Source organism: Neolamprologus multifasciatus, chromosome 7 (genome assembly GCF_963576455.1).
Source record: "Neolamprologus multifasciatus chromosome 7, fNeoMul1.2, whole genome shotgun sequence".
NCBI classification, from domain to species: domain Eukaryota; kingdom Metazoa; phylum Chordata; class Actinopteri; order Cichliformes; family Cichlidae; genus Neolamprologus; species Neolamprologus multifasciatus.
In genome coordinates, this window is record NC_140445.1 from 64848561 (window position 1) to 64861477 (window position 12917).

The 12917-nt window shown below is 42.9% G+C and overlaps 1 protein-coding gene across 1 annotated transcript in view; it reads left to right on the forward strand.

Annotated features, from left to right (window-relative positions):
* Nucleotides 1-12917, forward strand: part of cecr2 (CECR2 histone acetyl-lysine reader) — a 35209-nt gene that overhangs the window by 15678 nt on the left and 6614 nt on the right. The window contains exons 3-15 of the mRNA XM_085166908.1: nt 1451-1634; nt 2151-2278; nt 2466-2549; nt 3956-4023; nt 4136-4296; nt 7591-7680; nt 8393-8552; nt 9477-9606; nt 9711-9748; nt 10709-10800; nt 11495-11621; nt 12292-12662; nt 12762-12908. Of these exons, the coding sequence (XP_085023034.1) occupies nt 1451-1634; nt 2151-2278; nt 2466-2549; nt 3956-4023; nt 4136-4296; nt 7591-7680; nt 8393-8552; nt 9477-9606; nt 9711-9748; nt 10709-10800; nt 11495-11621; nt 12292-12662; nt 12762-12908 (1780 nt within the window). The remainder of the gene's footprint in view (nt 1-1450; nt 1635-2150; nt 2279-2465; nt 2550-3955; nt 4024-4135; nt 4297-7590; nt 7681-8392; nt 8553-9476; nt 9607-9710; nt 9749-10708; nt 10801-11494; nt 11622-12291; nt 12663-12761; nt 12909-12917) is intronic.

Genomic DNA, 12917 nt, shown 5'->3' on the forward strand with positions numbered 1-12917 from the left:
ATATTTTTAGTTACATTTGTTCTGAAAGATAATAAATAGGTGAATATAAGCAGGAACATTCACATCTTCCTGCTGCTTAAAACTGCACCAAGTGACGTGGGAAATTTACGTCGTAGCTGTGACTGTAGGTCTGAGTAGTGGTGGAAGTTGGAATTCAAATTTAGTGTTTTTTTTATTTTTAATGAAGCAGAGGCACAATGGAAAAGAATTACCATTTTTACTTAAATGTGTCAAGATAAAACTTGTCTTTCCATCTTCTTCAAATTAGTCATACTACCCAGGAAGCTTCATAGGAAGTCTGAGTCACGAGCGCAATAACTCACTGAGGAGTCAGAACTTAGTCACCATAAGGAGCGCTGAAAGTGGCGATAGGTGGTACGGTGACATCATGTTTACTACCGCGGGGATCCGAAAACGGCATAGCCACAGAAACTTTTCTATCAAGCGGTGGGAGAAAGTGAACGCGAAGCAGAGGCTGTTATTCAAATCCGCAAATGTTTTCTACCTCCCATGGGGCTTCCCCTTCGATACGCCTGTTAATCTAACCCATCGTTATAGAGTAGCATAGTGGTACAGTAAAGCGATAAGCACAGAGGCAGGAGTGATCCAGTTTTTCCAGCCAGGCAGCCGGTAACAAGAGGACAGCCTGCTTTATTGGACTGGACAGGCTCTGGCATCCTGGGGGTGGCTGCTCAGCCCTGGCCTTTCACAGAGCTGCCCTTTTCATCCGCACGCGTTAAACGCTCTGCCGGAGCGGGGGAAAGAAGGGAGGGAGGACGTCGGAGAAACCGAAGGACAGAAAGGAGGAGAGAGAGATGGGGTAGTAGTGAGGAGGGGCGAGTCTGCAGCTGTGTGAAAAGTGCACGCTGCTCTTTCAAGATAAGCCATTTTTTTTCTCTCCCTCTTTCTCTGTGCTGTTCCATAGATGCTCACCCTTGCCCCGAGCTCTTGTTCTGTTCATGTGAGCTGGAACTGAACGGTACAGATTAATCGGCTAGACCTGAACCGGAACCAACATTTATTTACCAGTTTTCACTCATAGATACAACACAACTCCCCTTCAAAGAAACGAGTCCTTTTCTTCTTCTTTTTAAAACCAGCCCCACCTCCTCTCTTTTTCCAGCCTGTATGGTAGTATGAACCTCGCCTGTTTCCTAGAAAGCGATGCTGGTTTGTACTGAAGCATGCTGCGTTGGGTTTACAGTACCACGATTTGCAACTGAATCGGTTGAATCTAGCCATTCATAGAAATCTACAAAAGTAAAGCCCTGTGTTGGATTGTTATTTTTAACATGCAGCTAACTTAATTCTGATTTAATAATCTTTAATGATTAAGATGCGTAAAAGGACAAATTTACTCGAGGTGTAGCTAACCCAGTCGAGTGACATCTAAAAATCGATACGGCACAGAAAAGGCAGAGATGATGAGTAAGACCGCTCTACTGTTTAGCCCCCAGGCGTTTAGCAGTTACCTGGACGACATCATCAGCTACCGCTGGGAGCTGGAAGAGGGGAAACCCAACCCACTTCGAGAGGGGCCCTTTGAGAGTTTACCCCCTCGCACTCAGGTGGAACTTCTGCACCGGCTGTGTGATTACCGTCTGGATGCTGCTGATGTCTTTGACCTGCTTAAGGTGACTAAAAGAATACATGTGATCATAATAATGTCTTCACAGTTTATTAAAGAGTTAAACATTCACTCATTATTGAGTCAGTAATTGTACATAAAAGGTTCCACGCTCCATTAATGCTGACAAGTTGTGTGTATGTGTGCTGTTAAAGTTTGCTTTTTTGACAACACGATGAATGATTTCGTATCTGATTGTCAGATATATTTGTCACTGAGCAGCTGCCTCATTTTACTTTGGCCTAAGAGTGCAAGATCTTAGTTTTACTGTTCTTTAAAAGTATATTTACTGCCATAAACTAAGGTGGAGTTATCATAATCTGAGGCTTTACCCCTGTACTGTCAATCGGTTTCTAATTTTTAAACTGTAAACTGCTATAATTCATGAACACTCTTAACAAGTCTTATTGTCAGCACACGAGTCACGACTCTGTACGATCAAAGAGCTAATATGACATCACCCTCTGATGACACACTGCATATTATTTAAGAAACGTTATATCCCCACCCCCACCACCTCCAGGGCCTGGATGCAGACAGCCTGAGGGTGGAACCCCTGGGGCAGGATGGAAATGGAGCCCTCTACTGGTACTTTTACGGCACTCGCATGTACAAAGAAGAGCCGGTGACAAAGAAAGTAGGAAAACACAGGTAATGCTTCTTTTTCTGTCAACACGGATGAATCATCTGCACTTAGCTGGATGTTGAAGTGTTCAGTTGAAATAAAATGTTACCACTTGTTTAGAGTCCTCTTAAGGGTTAATTTACTTCTTTTATTCCTACCTAAGCCGTACTTTTAACCTTTTAACCTTTTAACCTTTGCTATTTTTTTTCCCAGTGATGAAACAACAGAACTAACATTACCAGAGAAAAAGAAACGTGGAAGACCACCAAAGAAGAGAAAGCTGGAAGATTCACCAAGGTAAAAAAAAAACAAAAACAAGAAAAACTTTGCGGTCAGTACTAACAGGGTAACGCAGACACAGACGTTTAGATTTGTGCATGTGCTGTGCAGATGAGCTCTTCTGTTTCCCGTGTGAAAACTATACTCGCCCAGGTTTTGAAGATCTGGGTCTTCATGTCCTTTGCTCTCAGTCAGTTGTTGACTTGACCTTTATCCTACTGCTGGACCCGAAATGTAATAAATGATTAATGGAGTATTTCTTGAGCACACTCTCTCTAACCATATTCTCACCATGTGTGTAGCGAGGAATTTTAATTAATTCCAAAAAGTAGTCATGGAGGATCGGCTCTTATACCAGAGTTACTTTTAAGCAGTGTTGGTCAAGTTACTTGAAAAAAGTAATCAGTAACTAATTACTGATTACTTCCCCCAAAAAGTAATCCCGTTACTTTACTGATTACTTATTTTCAAAAGTAATTAATTACTTAGTTACTTAGTTACTTTTTAAAAACACGATTTACAACCTGAATAGGTGATAAAGTGATAGATCTTTCAGCCCAATTCTACTTTTTCTGCATAATCCATCATACAAAATGTAATCAAATGGAAAAGTCTCTTTTTAAAACTTGTTTTATTAGTTTTAATCTTTTAACTTTATGCATCAAGCAAAAATTTAATTATCTGCAACATTCTCTGACTGGAAGAAATTAGTTTAATATTTAAACCTATTTTCTGCACATTCCAGCACATAAAATAAAATATTTTTTGTGTTTACACTCAGTCTTTCAAATAGATGCAAGTAAAACACAGCAGAAAATAAATAAAGTCAAAGACTAGCGGTCCTGTTGCTCTATTTTCACCTGCAAAGCAGGAGTGGGGTAGGCGGAGGGTTACCCTGGTGCAGGTGTGCCGCGGTCAGCGGAAGAATCCGCGAGTTTCTCTGTGAGTTTCCCATTACGTCGTAGCTACTCGGTGCTTGCTCGGAAGTTTAGGGGTTTTTCGCTGTAAAAAGAAGTTTTCTTCCCACGCACAACGGACACTAATGTTTTTGTCACTTTTTATGGAATCAAACTCAAAGTAAGGTCAGTACTTCCACGCTTTAAACGCTGCACGCTCATACTCTCTCTGCACTCGATATATGATCCATTGTTGATCTGCACACAGCTGTTGTCACAAACGTGGCACTCGCTTACGTCACTGTCATGAGACATTCTCGCAAAAAAAATCACGGTTTTAGTAACGCAGTAACGCAGCGTTCCTACGGGAAAGTAACAGTAATCTAATGACCGTTTTTGCAATAGTAATCCCTTACTTTACTCGTTACTTGAAAAAAGTAATCGGATTACAGTAACGCGTTACTGTCCATCTCTGCTTTTAAGCATGCCATTTTCTGTAGGGACTTCATGGCTTTATATTTCTTATAGTGAGGTGGAAAGTGATGTGCCAGAGGTGAAGACGGATCATGAATTGGAAGATCTTCCTCCAACCACAGGTAAAGAAACTTTGTGCTTTATTTCCCGACAACATTTTTTTCTCCCTTTGTGTTTGCATTTTTCCCTAGAATCACTGGTCCGATGTCTGTTTTTCCTTTCTTTCCTGTGCAGGCCGTAAGCGAGGCGCTTGGTCCCTGGTGTGTGATACAGAGGAGCAGTGGCTCAGTCTGGCAGAAAGCATCAAGGACAAAACCTCCCCACAGGATCGCCACCTCTACCGTGTCATTAGCCAAAACTTCCTGCCTGAGATCAGCAACATGATTGAGCACAAGGTCAGACAGCAGAGACACTACCATCAGTCTCCATTACACCAGTACACAACGCCTTCTACGCGTCCTCTGTTTTTGATAGGCTGTAGATTCGTTAATATGAAAGCGATTATACACAGACTTTAATTTGTCCTCGTTTGCGTGACAAGTCGCGAGCGCCAGGGCGATTTTGATGAAATACCAGCTCATAAACAGCTAAATGAGACATCCCAAATGTGACAGTGATGACATTTGAATATGCAAATTGATTTTTATTAATGTACACTTGACTGCTGTCTTCTTTTCTTTCTTCCTGTTTCCTTAATCTAACCTCGGGTTTTAAGATTACTGATATTCCTTCATCTCGGTTCAGCTGCTTTTATCTTCTGGTTGTCTTACAATAGTTGTTTGTCGGACCTCTCGACTGTGCTACACAATAGGTGGAGTCGAGGAAAGCTGGTCCCTAGTCAGCTTTTTGGGATTGGTCATATGTTGGTTAAGGTATAATTGGTGTTGAGTGCTTTAAGCCAGAACTGCTTTCTTTACTTTGCAAAGGAATTAATTTGAGTCGCTGATGGCTACAGCTAGTCGAGAAAACGTAGGTTCCTGTTTTGATCCCACCTGATTGCATAAAGATCAGCGGATGCTGTCTACTCCAGTGATGTATAACCAGCAGTGTCCGTTGCTATAGGAACGATCCTTTTTCTGCCGTCACCAGCACTGAAGTCAAGAATCCTGAAGGCAGGTTAATGTCAGCCGAGAGGTCACTCAGTAATTGCAAATGGTTATGAATGAATGAATTTGGTTGAGTCGTTCATCATCATCTGCTGTTCTACTTGTGCGCACATTTCTATGGCATTCAAAGTCTATAGCTTCACTACATAACATAAGTAGAGCTGGATGAGGTATTTTTGGCTTGTTGGTGTTTGCGTTTCCTCTGCGCCGCAGCACTCTGGACTTGAAGAGATGGCTCTCTGCCAAACGCGATCACAGTATGGGGTGAAAACTGATTAATTTAAATTTGCTCAAATAACCGATTCAATTAAAGGAATGCACATTCCCATAGTGAGCTTCTTATTTATAATATAGATCACACAGCAGGGGATCACATCAGGATGCTGTGCTTGGTAATTATATTAATTACACTGCCGCTGTGATGGCGTATAGATTCTGTGCTTGATTTGCTGCATAGACCAAATTTATATTAGACAACCAGAAATTAAAGCTTTTCAGAAATAGTTCATGTATACGTTTTCTGTTTGGTAGTCTGTGCTATGAAATGAAAAAGTTTTGTAAATACTTGTTTGCACTTTGAAAGCTTCTACAAGGCTGCATGTAGTTTGCAGCCTGCACTGTGATCTGTTTGCATGGTCATTTTGTAGGATTGTTGGTTAACCTGTGCTTGCTCGTCTTGCTCTCTCTCCAAGTATGTGTTAGTGCCTGATGTGTGGCTATGAATATCTCGGTGTTCACACGAGAGCGTCAGATACAGTGTGTATTTTCTCCCAAATCTTCCACATGTCTCAGTCTGCTGTCATCAGCCGTTTCACGGGGCGCTGACAGCTGGCAGGAGCTCACCTTGGGGCAGAATGGAGGCTCTTGAGTGACAGCTTTGCTGTGCTGCAGGATTCTGTCGACCTCTCTAAGTGGTGACACCAGAGGCACTCGATCATGCGTGTGCGCGTTGGATGATGGACTTGCGGTAATACGGGGAAGAACTGTGAAGCCTGGGGAGATGTCAGTGTTTCCCACTAAGACGAGACAGAGGTGGCGCGGGGGCTCGTGAGCACATGTGGACTGCCGCCCTGAACTTTTCTACACATTACCAGGCGGAGGCAAATGTGAGACCCCAATTGTTCAGTGTGATTGGGTGTAAGACGTCTGTAGCCTGCCAGCTCCCTGATACAGAGTCGTGTGCTTTCTGATTGCGCCCATGTGATAGTTCCACAGCTAATTGTCCCACTGATTCATAGTGACCACGTGGGGTTGCCCTGCTACCTTGCTCACATCAGGTGAGCAAGGTAGCGGGGGCGATCGTGGCTCAAGAGTTGGGAGTTTGCCTTGTAATCAGAAGGTTGCCGGTTCGAGCCCCGGCTCCAACAGTCTTGGTCGTTGTGTCCTTGGGCAAGACACTTCACCCGTTGCCTACTGGTGGTGGTCAGAGGGTCCGGTGGCGCCAGTGTCCGGCAGCCTCGCCTCTGTCAGTGCGCCCCAGGGTGGCTGTGGCTACAATGTAGCTTCATCACCAGTGTGTGAATGTGTGGATGACTGGATGTGTAAAGCGCTTTGGGGTCCTTCAGGACTAGTAAAGCGCTATATAAATACAAGCCATTTACCATTTACCATCAGGTGAATCTTTTCCAGTAAGAGCATGTCTAAAGTGGACTGTTGCCCGTTGATCGGTACGTGTCATGATGGATGCATGATCTTATTTTCATTTTTTATGAAAAGATGGTGTTTGAAAACATTATCTAGAGTTCCCCTGTTGGAAAGTGACTCTATGGTTTTAGAAAGCACGTTAGGTTATAAACATCTGTCTCCTTTAACAGTATTTTTCCATTTTGATCTTCTCCGCAGTGGGCTCCTTCCTCATTTGTTTGCTTCCCTACCTGCACACGCAGTCAGTCTGACTGACTTTGTTTATATAGCGGCAAATGCATGTTTAGGACTCTCTACTTGTTATCTAGCAAGGTGTTACCTGTGCCAGGGTGGCAACCTTTAATAGTCCTACATCCTGGATGTACTCTGACATAAGCTGCAGGGCACAGTCCCTGATATAGACAGGATTTCAGAAACCACTTGGCGCTCTGTGTTGGCTGGTGTTTGCTTCCTTTTCTGTTTGCTCTAACTGGTTCTCTGACACGTCAGCGCTCATTAACTCTGCATGTTCTCTCTCCAAGTTTCCTGCTCAAAAGTTGCCAGATAGGCTATTGTAGAACAGATTGTACACTACCACAAGCTAACAATAATATCACACAGGTTGTGATTTATTTTTTGGTGCAAGTATGTTAATTTTTGATGCAGCCTTCTTTTGGCCCCAAGCAGAGATGGAAGAGTAGGGAGCAAAGGTGAGAGAGTCGCTTGGGGGATGGGAGAAATAAATCAATGACTTCGCTGTAGTCACTGCTGCACCGCAACACCAGAGTGTGTGTCAGTGTGTTGGCTTTAGACAAAATGAATTACACAAACCGTATGTGACGTTTTAAAAGAAAGTTGCGTTTGTGGACGAGAAAGCATTACAGACGCAACAGTTTCCCATTCACGAGTGTGTCATAAGAGGCACGAGGAGCAGAACCAAACTACTTCTGTTTATTTCAGGAGCGTGAGCAGAAGCAGAAGCTGCTGGACCCAAACCCAGTTCGCGTTTCCCAGCGGTTCTCTCAAAATCACATAAAACATGAGGAGAGGGTGAGTGTTTGTCTGTGCTATGCTTTTTAGGTAGTTTTACACGCACGATCTGATATCCTCGTGTTGGTGTTGTTCCCAGATCATCATACTAAAGGTTGTTCCAGGATCAACATTGCAAGTGACCAATCAGAATGTTGTGATGTCATACTTTTGCGACTTCGGTAAAAAAGCGGCGTAAAACAAAAAACTGTACTTAAGCTGCGAGAAACCGCCTTTGTCCGCCGATCAACGGACCCTAACCCTGACCCTTTAATAAACGCTAAGCAGAATTGATATTGTCCTTGCAACATTGGAATTTCATAAATGCACGAATGGGTTGGTGCGCAAAAGAATAACGTCACAATAATGCGATTGGTCACTTGCAATGTTGAACCTGGAACAACATTTTCATGATGATCTGGGAACAACACCAACACGAGGATATCAGATCATCCAGTTTTACACACCTAACAATGTCCGAATAAGCTGTGCCGATTTATTTAGCAATACAACGGGCATGTCATCCACTTATCTGGTTTTTAGTGCAGGACATTCCAGTACAGAACATGTTTGTACACGTATTGTGTACATTTATTCTCTCTGCTGTATATGTTGGTTTAAGGCCTGATTGTTTCTGTCTTTTATGTACAGAGACGTGTAGTTTTCTATACATCGAGCTTTCCTGGTGTGAGAGAAGAGTAGACTAATAGACTTTGTGGGTTTGTGCATCCAGGACAATCTCAAGGCCGGAATGGAGGAGGAGGAGGAGGAGAAGAAAAAAGATGAAGAGCTGGACAGGCAGGTCCTGCTGGCCGAGCAGAGACGAGAAGAGGAAAGGCTTCTGCAGGAAGAACGGCAGAGAGAGAAGCTAGAGAAGATCAAAGCTGTGGAGGGTAAGATGGTAGCACACTGCCAAGATGTTTGTGTTTAAAAGAATTTAAAAATCTATCTTTCTAAGAATTTTAGTAAATGCAGAAAGTTGTAAGATATTAAGAAGCAGCAGTTCTCTCATCAGTCATGTATCAGCAGCAGGTAGGAGGCTCTGTCAAGGGCAGAATGTATCATGAAGGGCACTCCCCACACAGGCTTTCACATCTTTGCCGTGCTTTGGCGCTCACCAGCTGAAAAATCTGCAGTAGCGTAGCAGCATTTGAAGCCTTGAGATTTATGGATGGTACACGGACACTGTGAAAGGGAATGCTCAGGGCCTTTAATCACAGGATCACTCCTCTTCTTCTCTGATGTCATCTGTCAAGGGTTAATGAACTGCTGATTGTGCTTCAGTAGAGGAGCCTCATTATTGTATTATAGATGAACAGCAGGACCTGGCCTACACTCTGTGTATTGCATATGTGGAATCCTCCTTCAAACATCTTTAATCCAAACGGCAGGGGGGCTGCCAGGCCTCTGTGCCTTTCATGTTGAAAGATAAAGTGGTTATGCATATGCACTCTCTGTGCTCCGATCTGCTCTTTTGATCAACTTGGCCTAAGAAAAGATGGCCGATGAATCGTTCTCCTTCACTTATCTGAGCCGCCGCTGCCGCTGCCGCTGCTGCTGCTGCTGCCGCTGCTGCTGCTGCTGCTGCTGCTGCTGCTGCTGCTGCTGCTGCTGCTGCTGCTGCTGCTGCTGCTGCTGCTGCTGCTGCTGCGTGTCACATCTGAGGCCTGGTGTTCATCAATGCTCCCGAGAGTCTCAATAGACATCAATTTATACTGTAACTGTAGGGTCTGAATAAGCAATCGAACATTGTTTACCTGCACTCTTTCATTATTTGTGATTTTAATTGCCCCCCCGTGTTCACGATTTTCTGTTAGAGCGTGCAAAAAGGCGGAAGATGCGAGAAGAAAAGGCCTGGCTGCTGTCTCAAGGCAAAGATCTACCACCTGAACTCCTGAATCTGGAGCCGTCCTCTCCCGTCCAGAGAACACGCAAGAATAAAGAATTGTAGGAAGTTGTTCACATTTAGTTTCAGATTCACCATCTGCTTTAGCGACTCATGATTGCTGTTATTTTAGCCCGTCTAACATGCCGTATGTTCAACTTTTCAGCTATGAAATCGATGATGACTACACTGCTCTTTATAAAGGTATGCCTGCAGAATTATTACCTGTTGCTATGTTTGCATGCATGTACGTGTCACATGACAATTCACGTCATCTGGGCAGATGTGTGGTAGTGTAAACGGGAAGCAGAAGTTGGCTGCTTATAGAAAGCGTGTAAAAAGAAGAACAGCTATTGCAGAAAGTAAGACCAGCGGTTTCCTTTCCTTAGTTGACAATGAAGTGGAACTGTTACTCAAAGCAACACAAGTAACAGCTGGTCTTTGTGTAAAGAGAATGGCTCTGACCCATCAGGGCAAAGACGCAAAATCTCTTTGGTGGTGTCTGACACTGGAGCTTTATCCGTGGATTTGAGGTGATGCCTGCGGGGATTGAGCTGTGCTCCTCAACTGTACCTGAGCAGTTTTAAAAAACAACACTGCTACACAATAATTAATGTTATCCACTTCAAATGCTGGCAGTTTTAAGGTATTAATTGTGGTTCGGCTTACATGTTTCATGCTTTTTACTCCTCGTCATAACACACCATTGTAATGGCAAACGTGCATCCAAACACGCAGGAATAAACCACATGTATACGAGTTTAGTGATACCGTCGGTTGATGTTTATTTTTGTATGTTTCCATATGGAAAAGATGTATATAAATCTTATAAAGTTTTTATCTGTCTTGTATGAAAAGCATACAAGAGTGAAAACACATATAAGATCCCTTGAAAAATTATATAATGAAACTTGTATGTTTTGTATACTTACTAAAAAAATGTATGAAAGTAATGAGAAAGTGGCCACTTTCATGAGTAAGTCATATATGTTTTTACTATTTCTTTTCCATATGGGTTTTTATGACCAATGTCGGGGTCTGTGACATTATTTCCAAAAATCTTACATCTTCCCTTTCCATACTAAATCCAGTTGCTGGGTTTAAAACATGTCGATGTAAATGTACAATCACTCGGATTAACGTCTGTTCTACTCTGTTCTTCAGTGCTTGAAGCCCTGAAAGCCCATAAAGATTCTTGGCCTTTCTTGGAGCCCGTTGATGACTCCTATGCTCCCAATTATCATGAGATCATCCAGGTACAGAAAACTGTTGTTGTTTGTACAAATGTGTGACATTGGCTTCGTGTTTGTATCAGTCTGGTTTGTGCATTTTTTATTTCTTTTTTCTTTTTTTATATGTGATATGTTTATTGATTAGCATTCAAATATTTCAGTGAAGACAGAACAAAGATCTACCACAAGGCAAGAAAGCATGAGACAAGGCTAATCAAAAGGTATTGGCTGAAGCATTTGCTTATTACGCCAACCCTTTTAACAAAAGATCTTTTTGCATGCAGCTCCTGTACACAGGGCTCGAAGCAAATAATAAAACAAAGCAAAAACAAACAAGAAAAAAAAAAAAACTTTCCACCTTAGATAAGTAACTACATCAAAGCAAAAGAATCAAGAGGGTTTTTTTTGTTTTTGTTTTTTTTTTTTGCTCTTTTCATTCTTGATATATATATTTTTCTAATACTTTATTTTTAAACATATTTTTAAACAAGGAAAATGAACTCCACCTTTTTAAATCACTGTCATAACTATTCCACAGGTTAACTCCTCTAACAGAAACACATCTCTGCTTTATATTTGTCCTTATCTTGTTTTTTTAAAAGAAATCTGTTCCCCTTAAGTCATATTGACTCTCTGACTTTGCATTAATGCATATATAAAGTTTATTGATTCATAATTTTAATTGCTTTATTTTTTATTGTCGTTCTAATCATTTCAGACTCCTATGGACCTATCCACAATTGAGAAAAAGCTCAATAACGGGGAGTACGTCGCTAAGGAGGAGTTTGTTTCTGACGTGAAGCTGATGTTTGAAAACTGCGTCGAGTACAACGGAGAAGACAGCGGTAAATTAAGCATTCGAAACCGTTTTTTAAATAACTTTATTAAAGGCATCAAAATCCGTCGCGTTATGGATGTATTTTGAAAAAAAGAATTTCATATGTACATTGAGACGCAGGGGGTGAGAGTGGGAGAGATCGCAGAAGAAAGGGGGGCGGTCTTAGTACTGTGTTGGGGCCGGGGCCGGGGCAGCCTTGACAGTGATTAATGAGGAGTGATTGAGTTGTGCTCGAGTGCTCTGGGGGATTCAAGTCCTGCAGTGCCAGAGAAACATTCCAGCCCCTAAGCCCCCTGTCTGGAGCCATCCATCCAACTGAATACTCTCCTCAGGGAATAGGGGGAGGTGAGTGGTGAGGAGGCCCAGGGTGGGGCAAGAGTAGAGGGAAGGGGTTGAAGGAGCAAGGGTCAAACTTACGCCCTCTGACTTGGTCAGCTGGTTAGCACTGGGCCAGGACGAGACGGGATTTTTGTGCTCTGTTGGTATGTGTCTCACCTAATGGTCACTTCATGAGTGGCTATTTGTGGGAGTGACTGTGCATGTACATGAAGCGTTATTCTTTGAGTATATGAGTAGATGCTATAGACATGTGTTGTATGTTTGCTGAAGATGTGCGTTTATGTAAAAACAAACAAAAAGTTCTCAGAGGTTTTATCGCAACGTCTTTCTGTCCTCAGAATACACCATCATGGCCGAGTCTCTGGAGCGTTGTTTTAGCCGAGCCTTATTAAAACATTTCCCATCCGAGGATGGTGACACGGACGAAGAGTTCCACGTCAGTCGAGAAGACAAGGAGCGCAAGGAAAGAAAACGCAGCCGTAACAGCAAAGCTTTCGGGCCTGAAAGTTTGATCAGGGCTACTGAGCAAGTACAACGTAAGCGAAGCTCACAGAAGGGCAAAAGTAGCGCAACTTCAGAGGAGGATGCCAGGCTGGCACGGCTGCATCCTCATTGGGCTAACGGCCCCCCTCACCCGCACAGCTTGCCTCCAAGCCAGCAGCATATCCGGGAAGGAGATATTAGGGGGTTATACCACCCAGGGCAACAGGTATCCACAGACAAGACTAATATATTTATTTATTGGGAGTCTTAATTCCTGTTTGAAATGCAAGACGGGAAAAATATAATAAATTCTTTATTTTAACAGCTCCGTCAGCCTGGTCCCCCTGGGCCTCATGGTCCACACATGTATGCCCAAAGAATGGCCATGGACCCCCGCTTTGCCTACCAGGTTCACTTCTCCAGACAAGGAGACCCCAACTTAAACCAGTTGCCTCACAACTTTAACATTCAGGTATGCTTG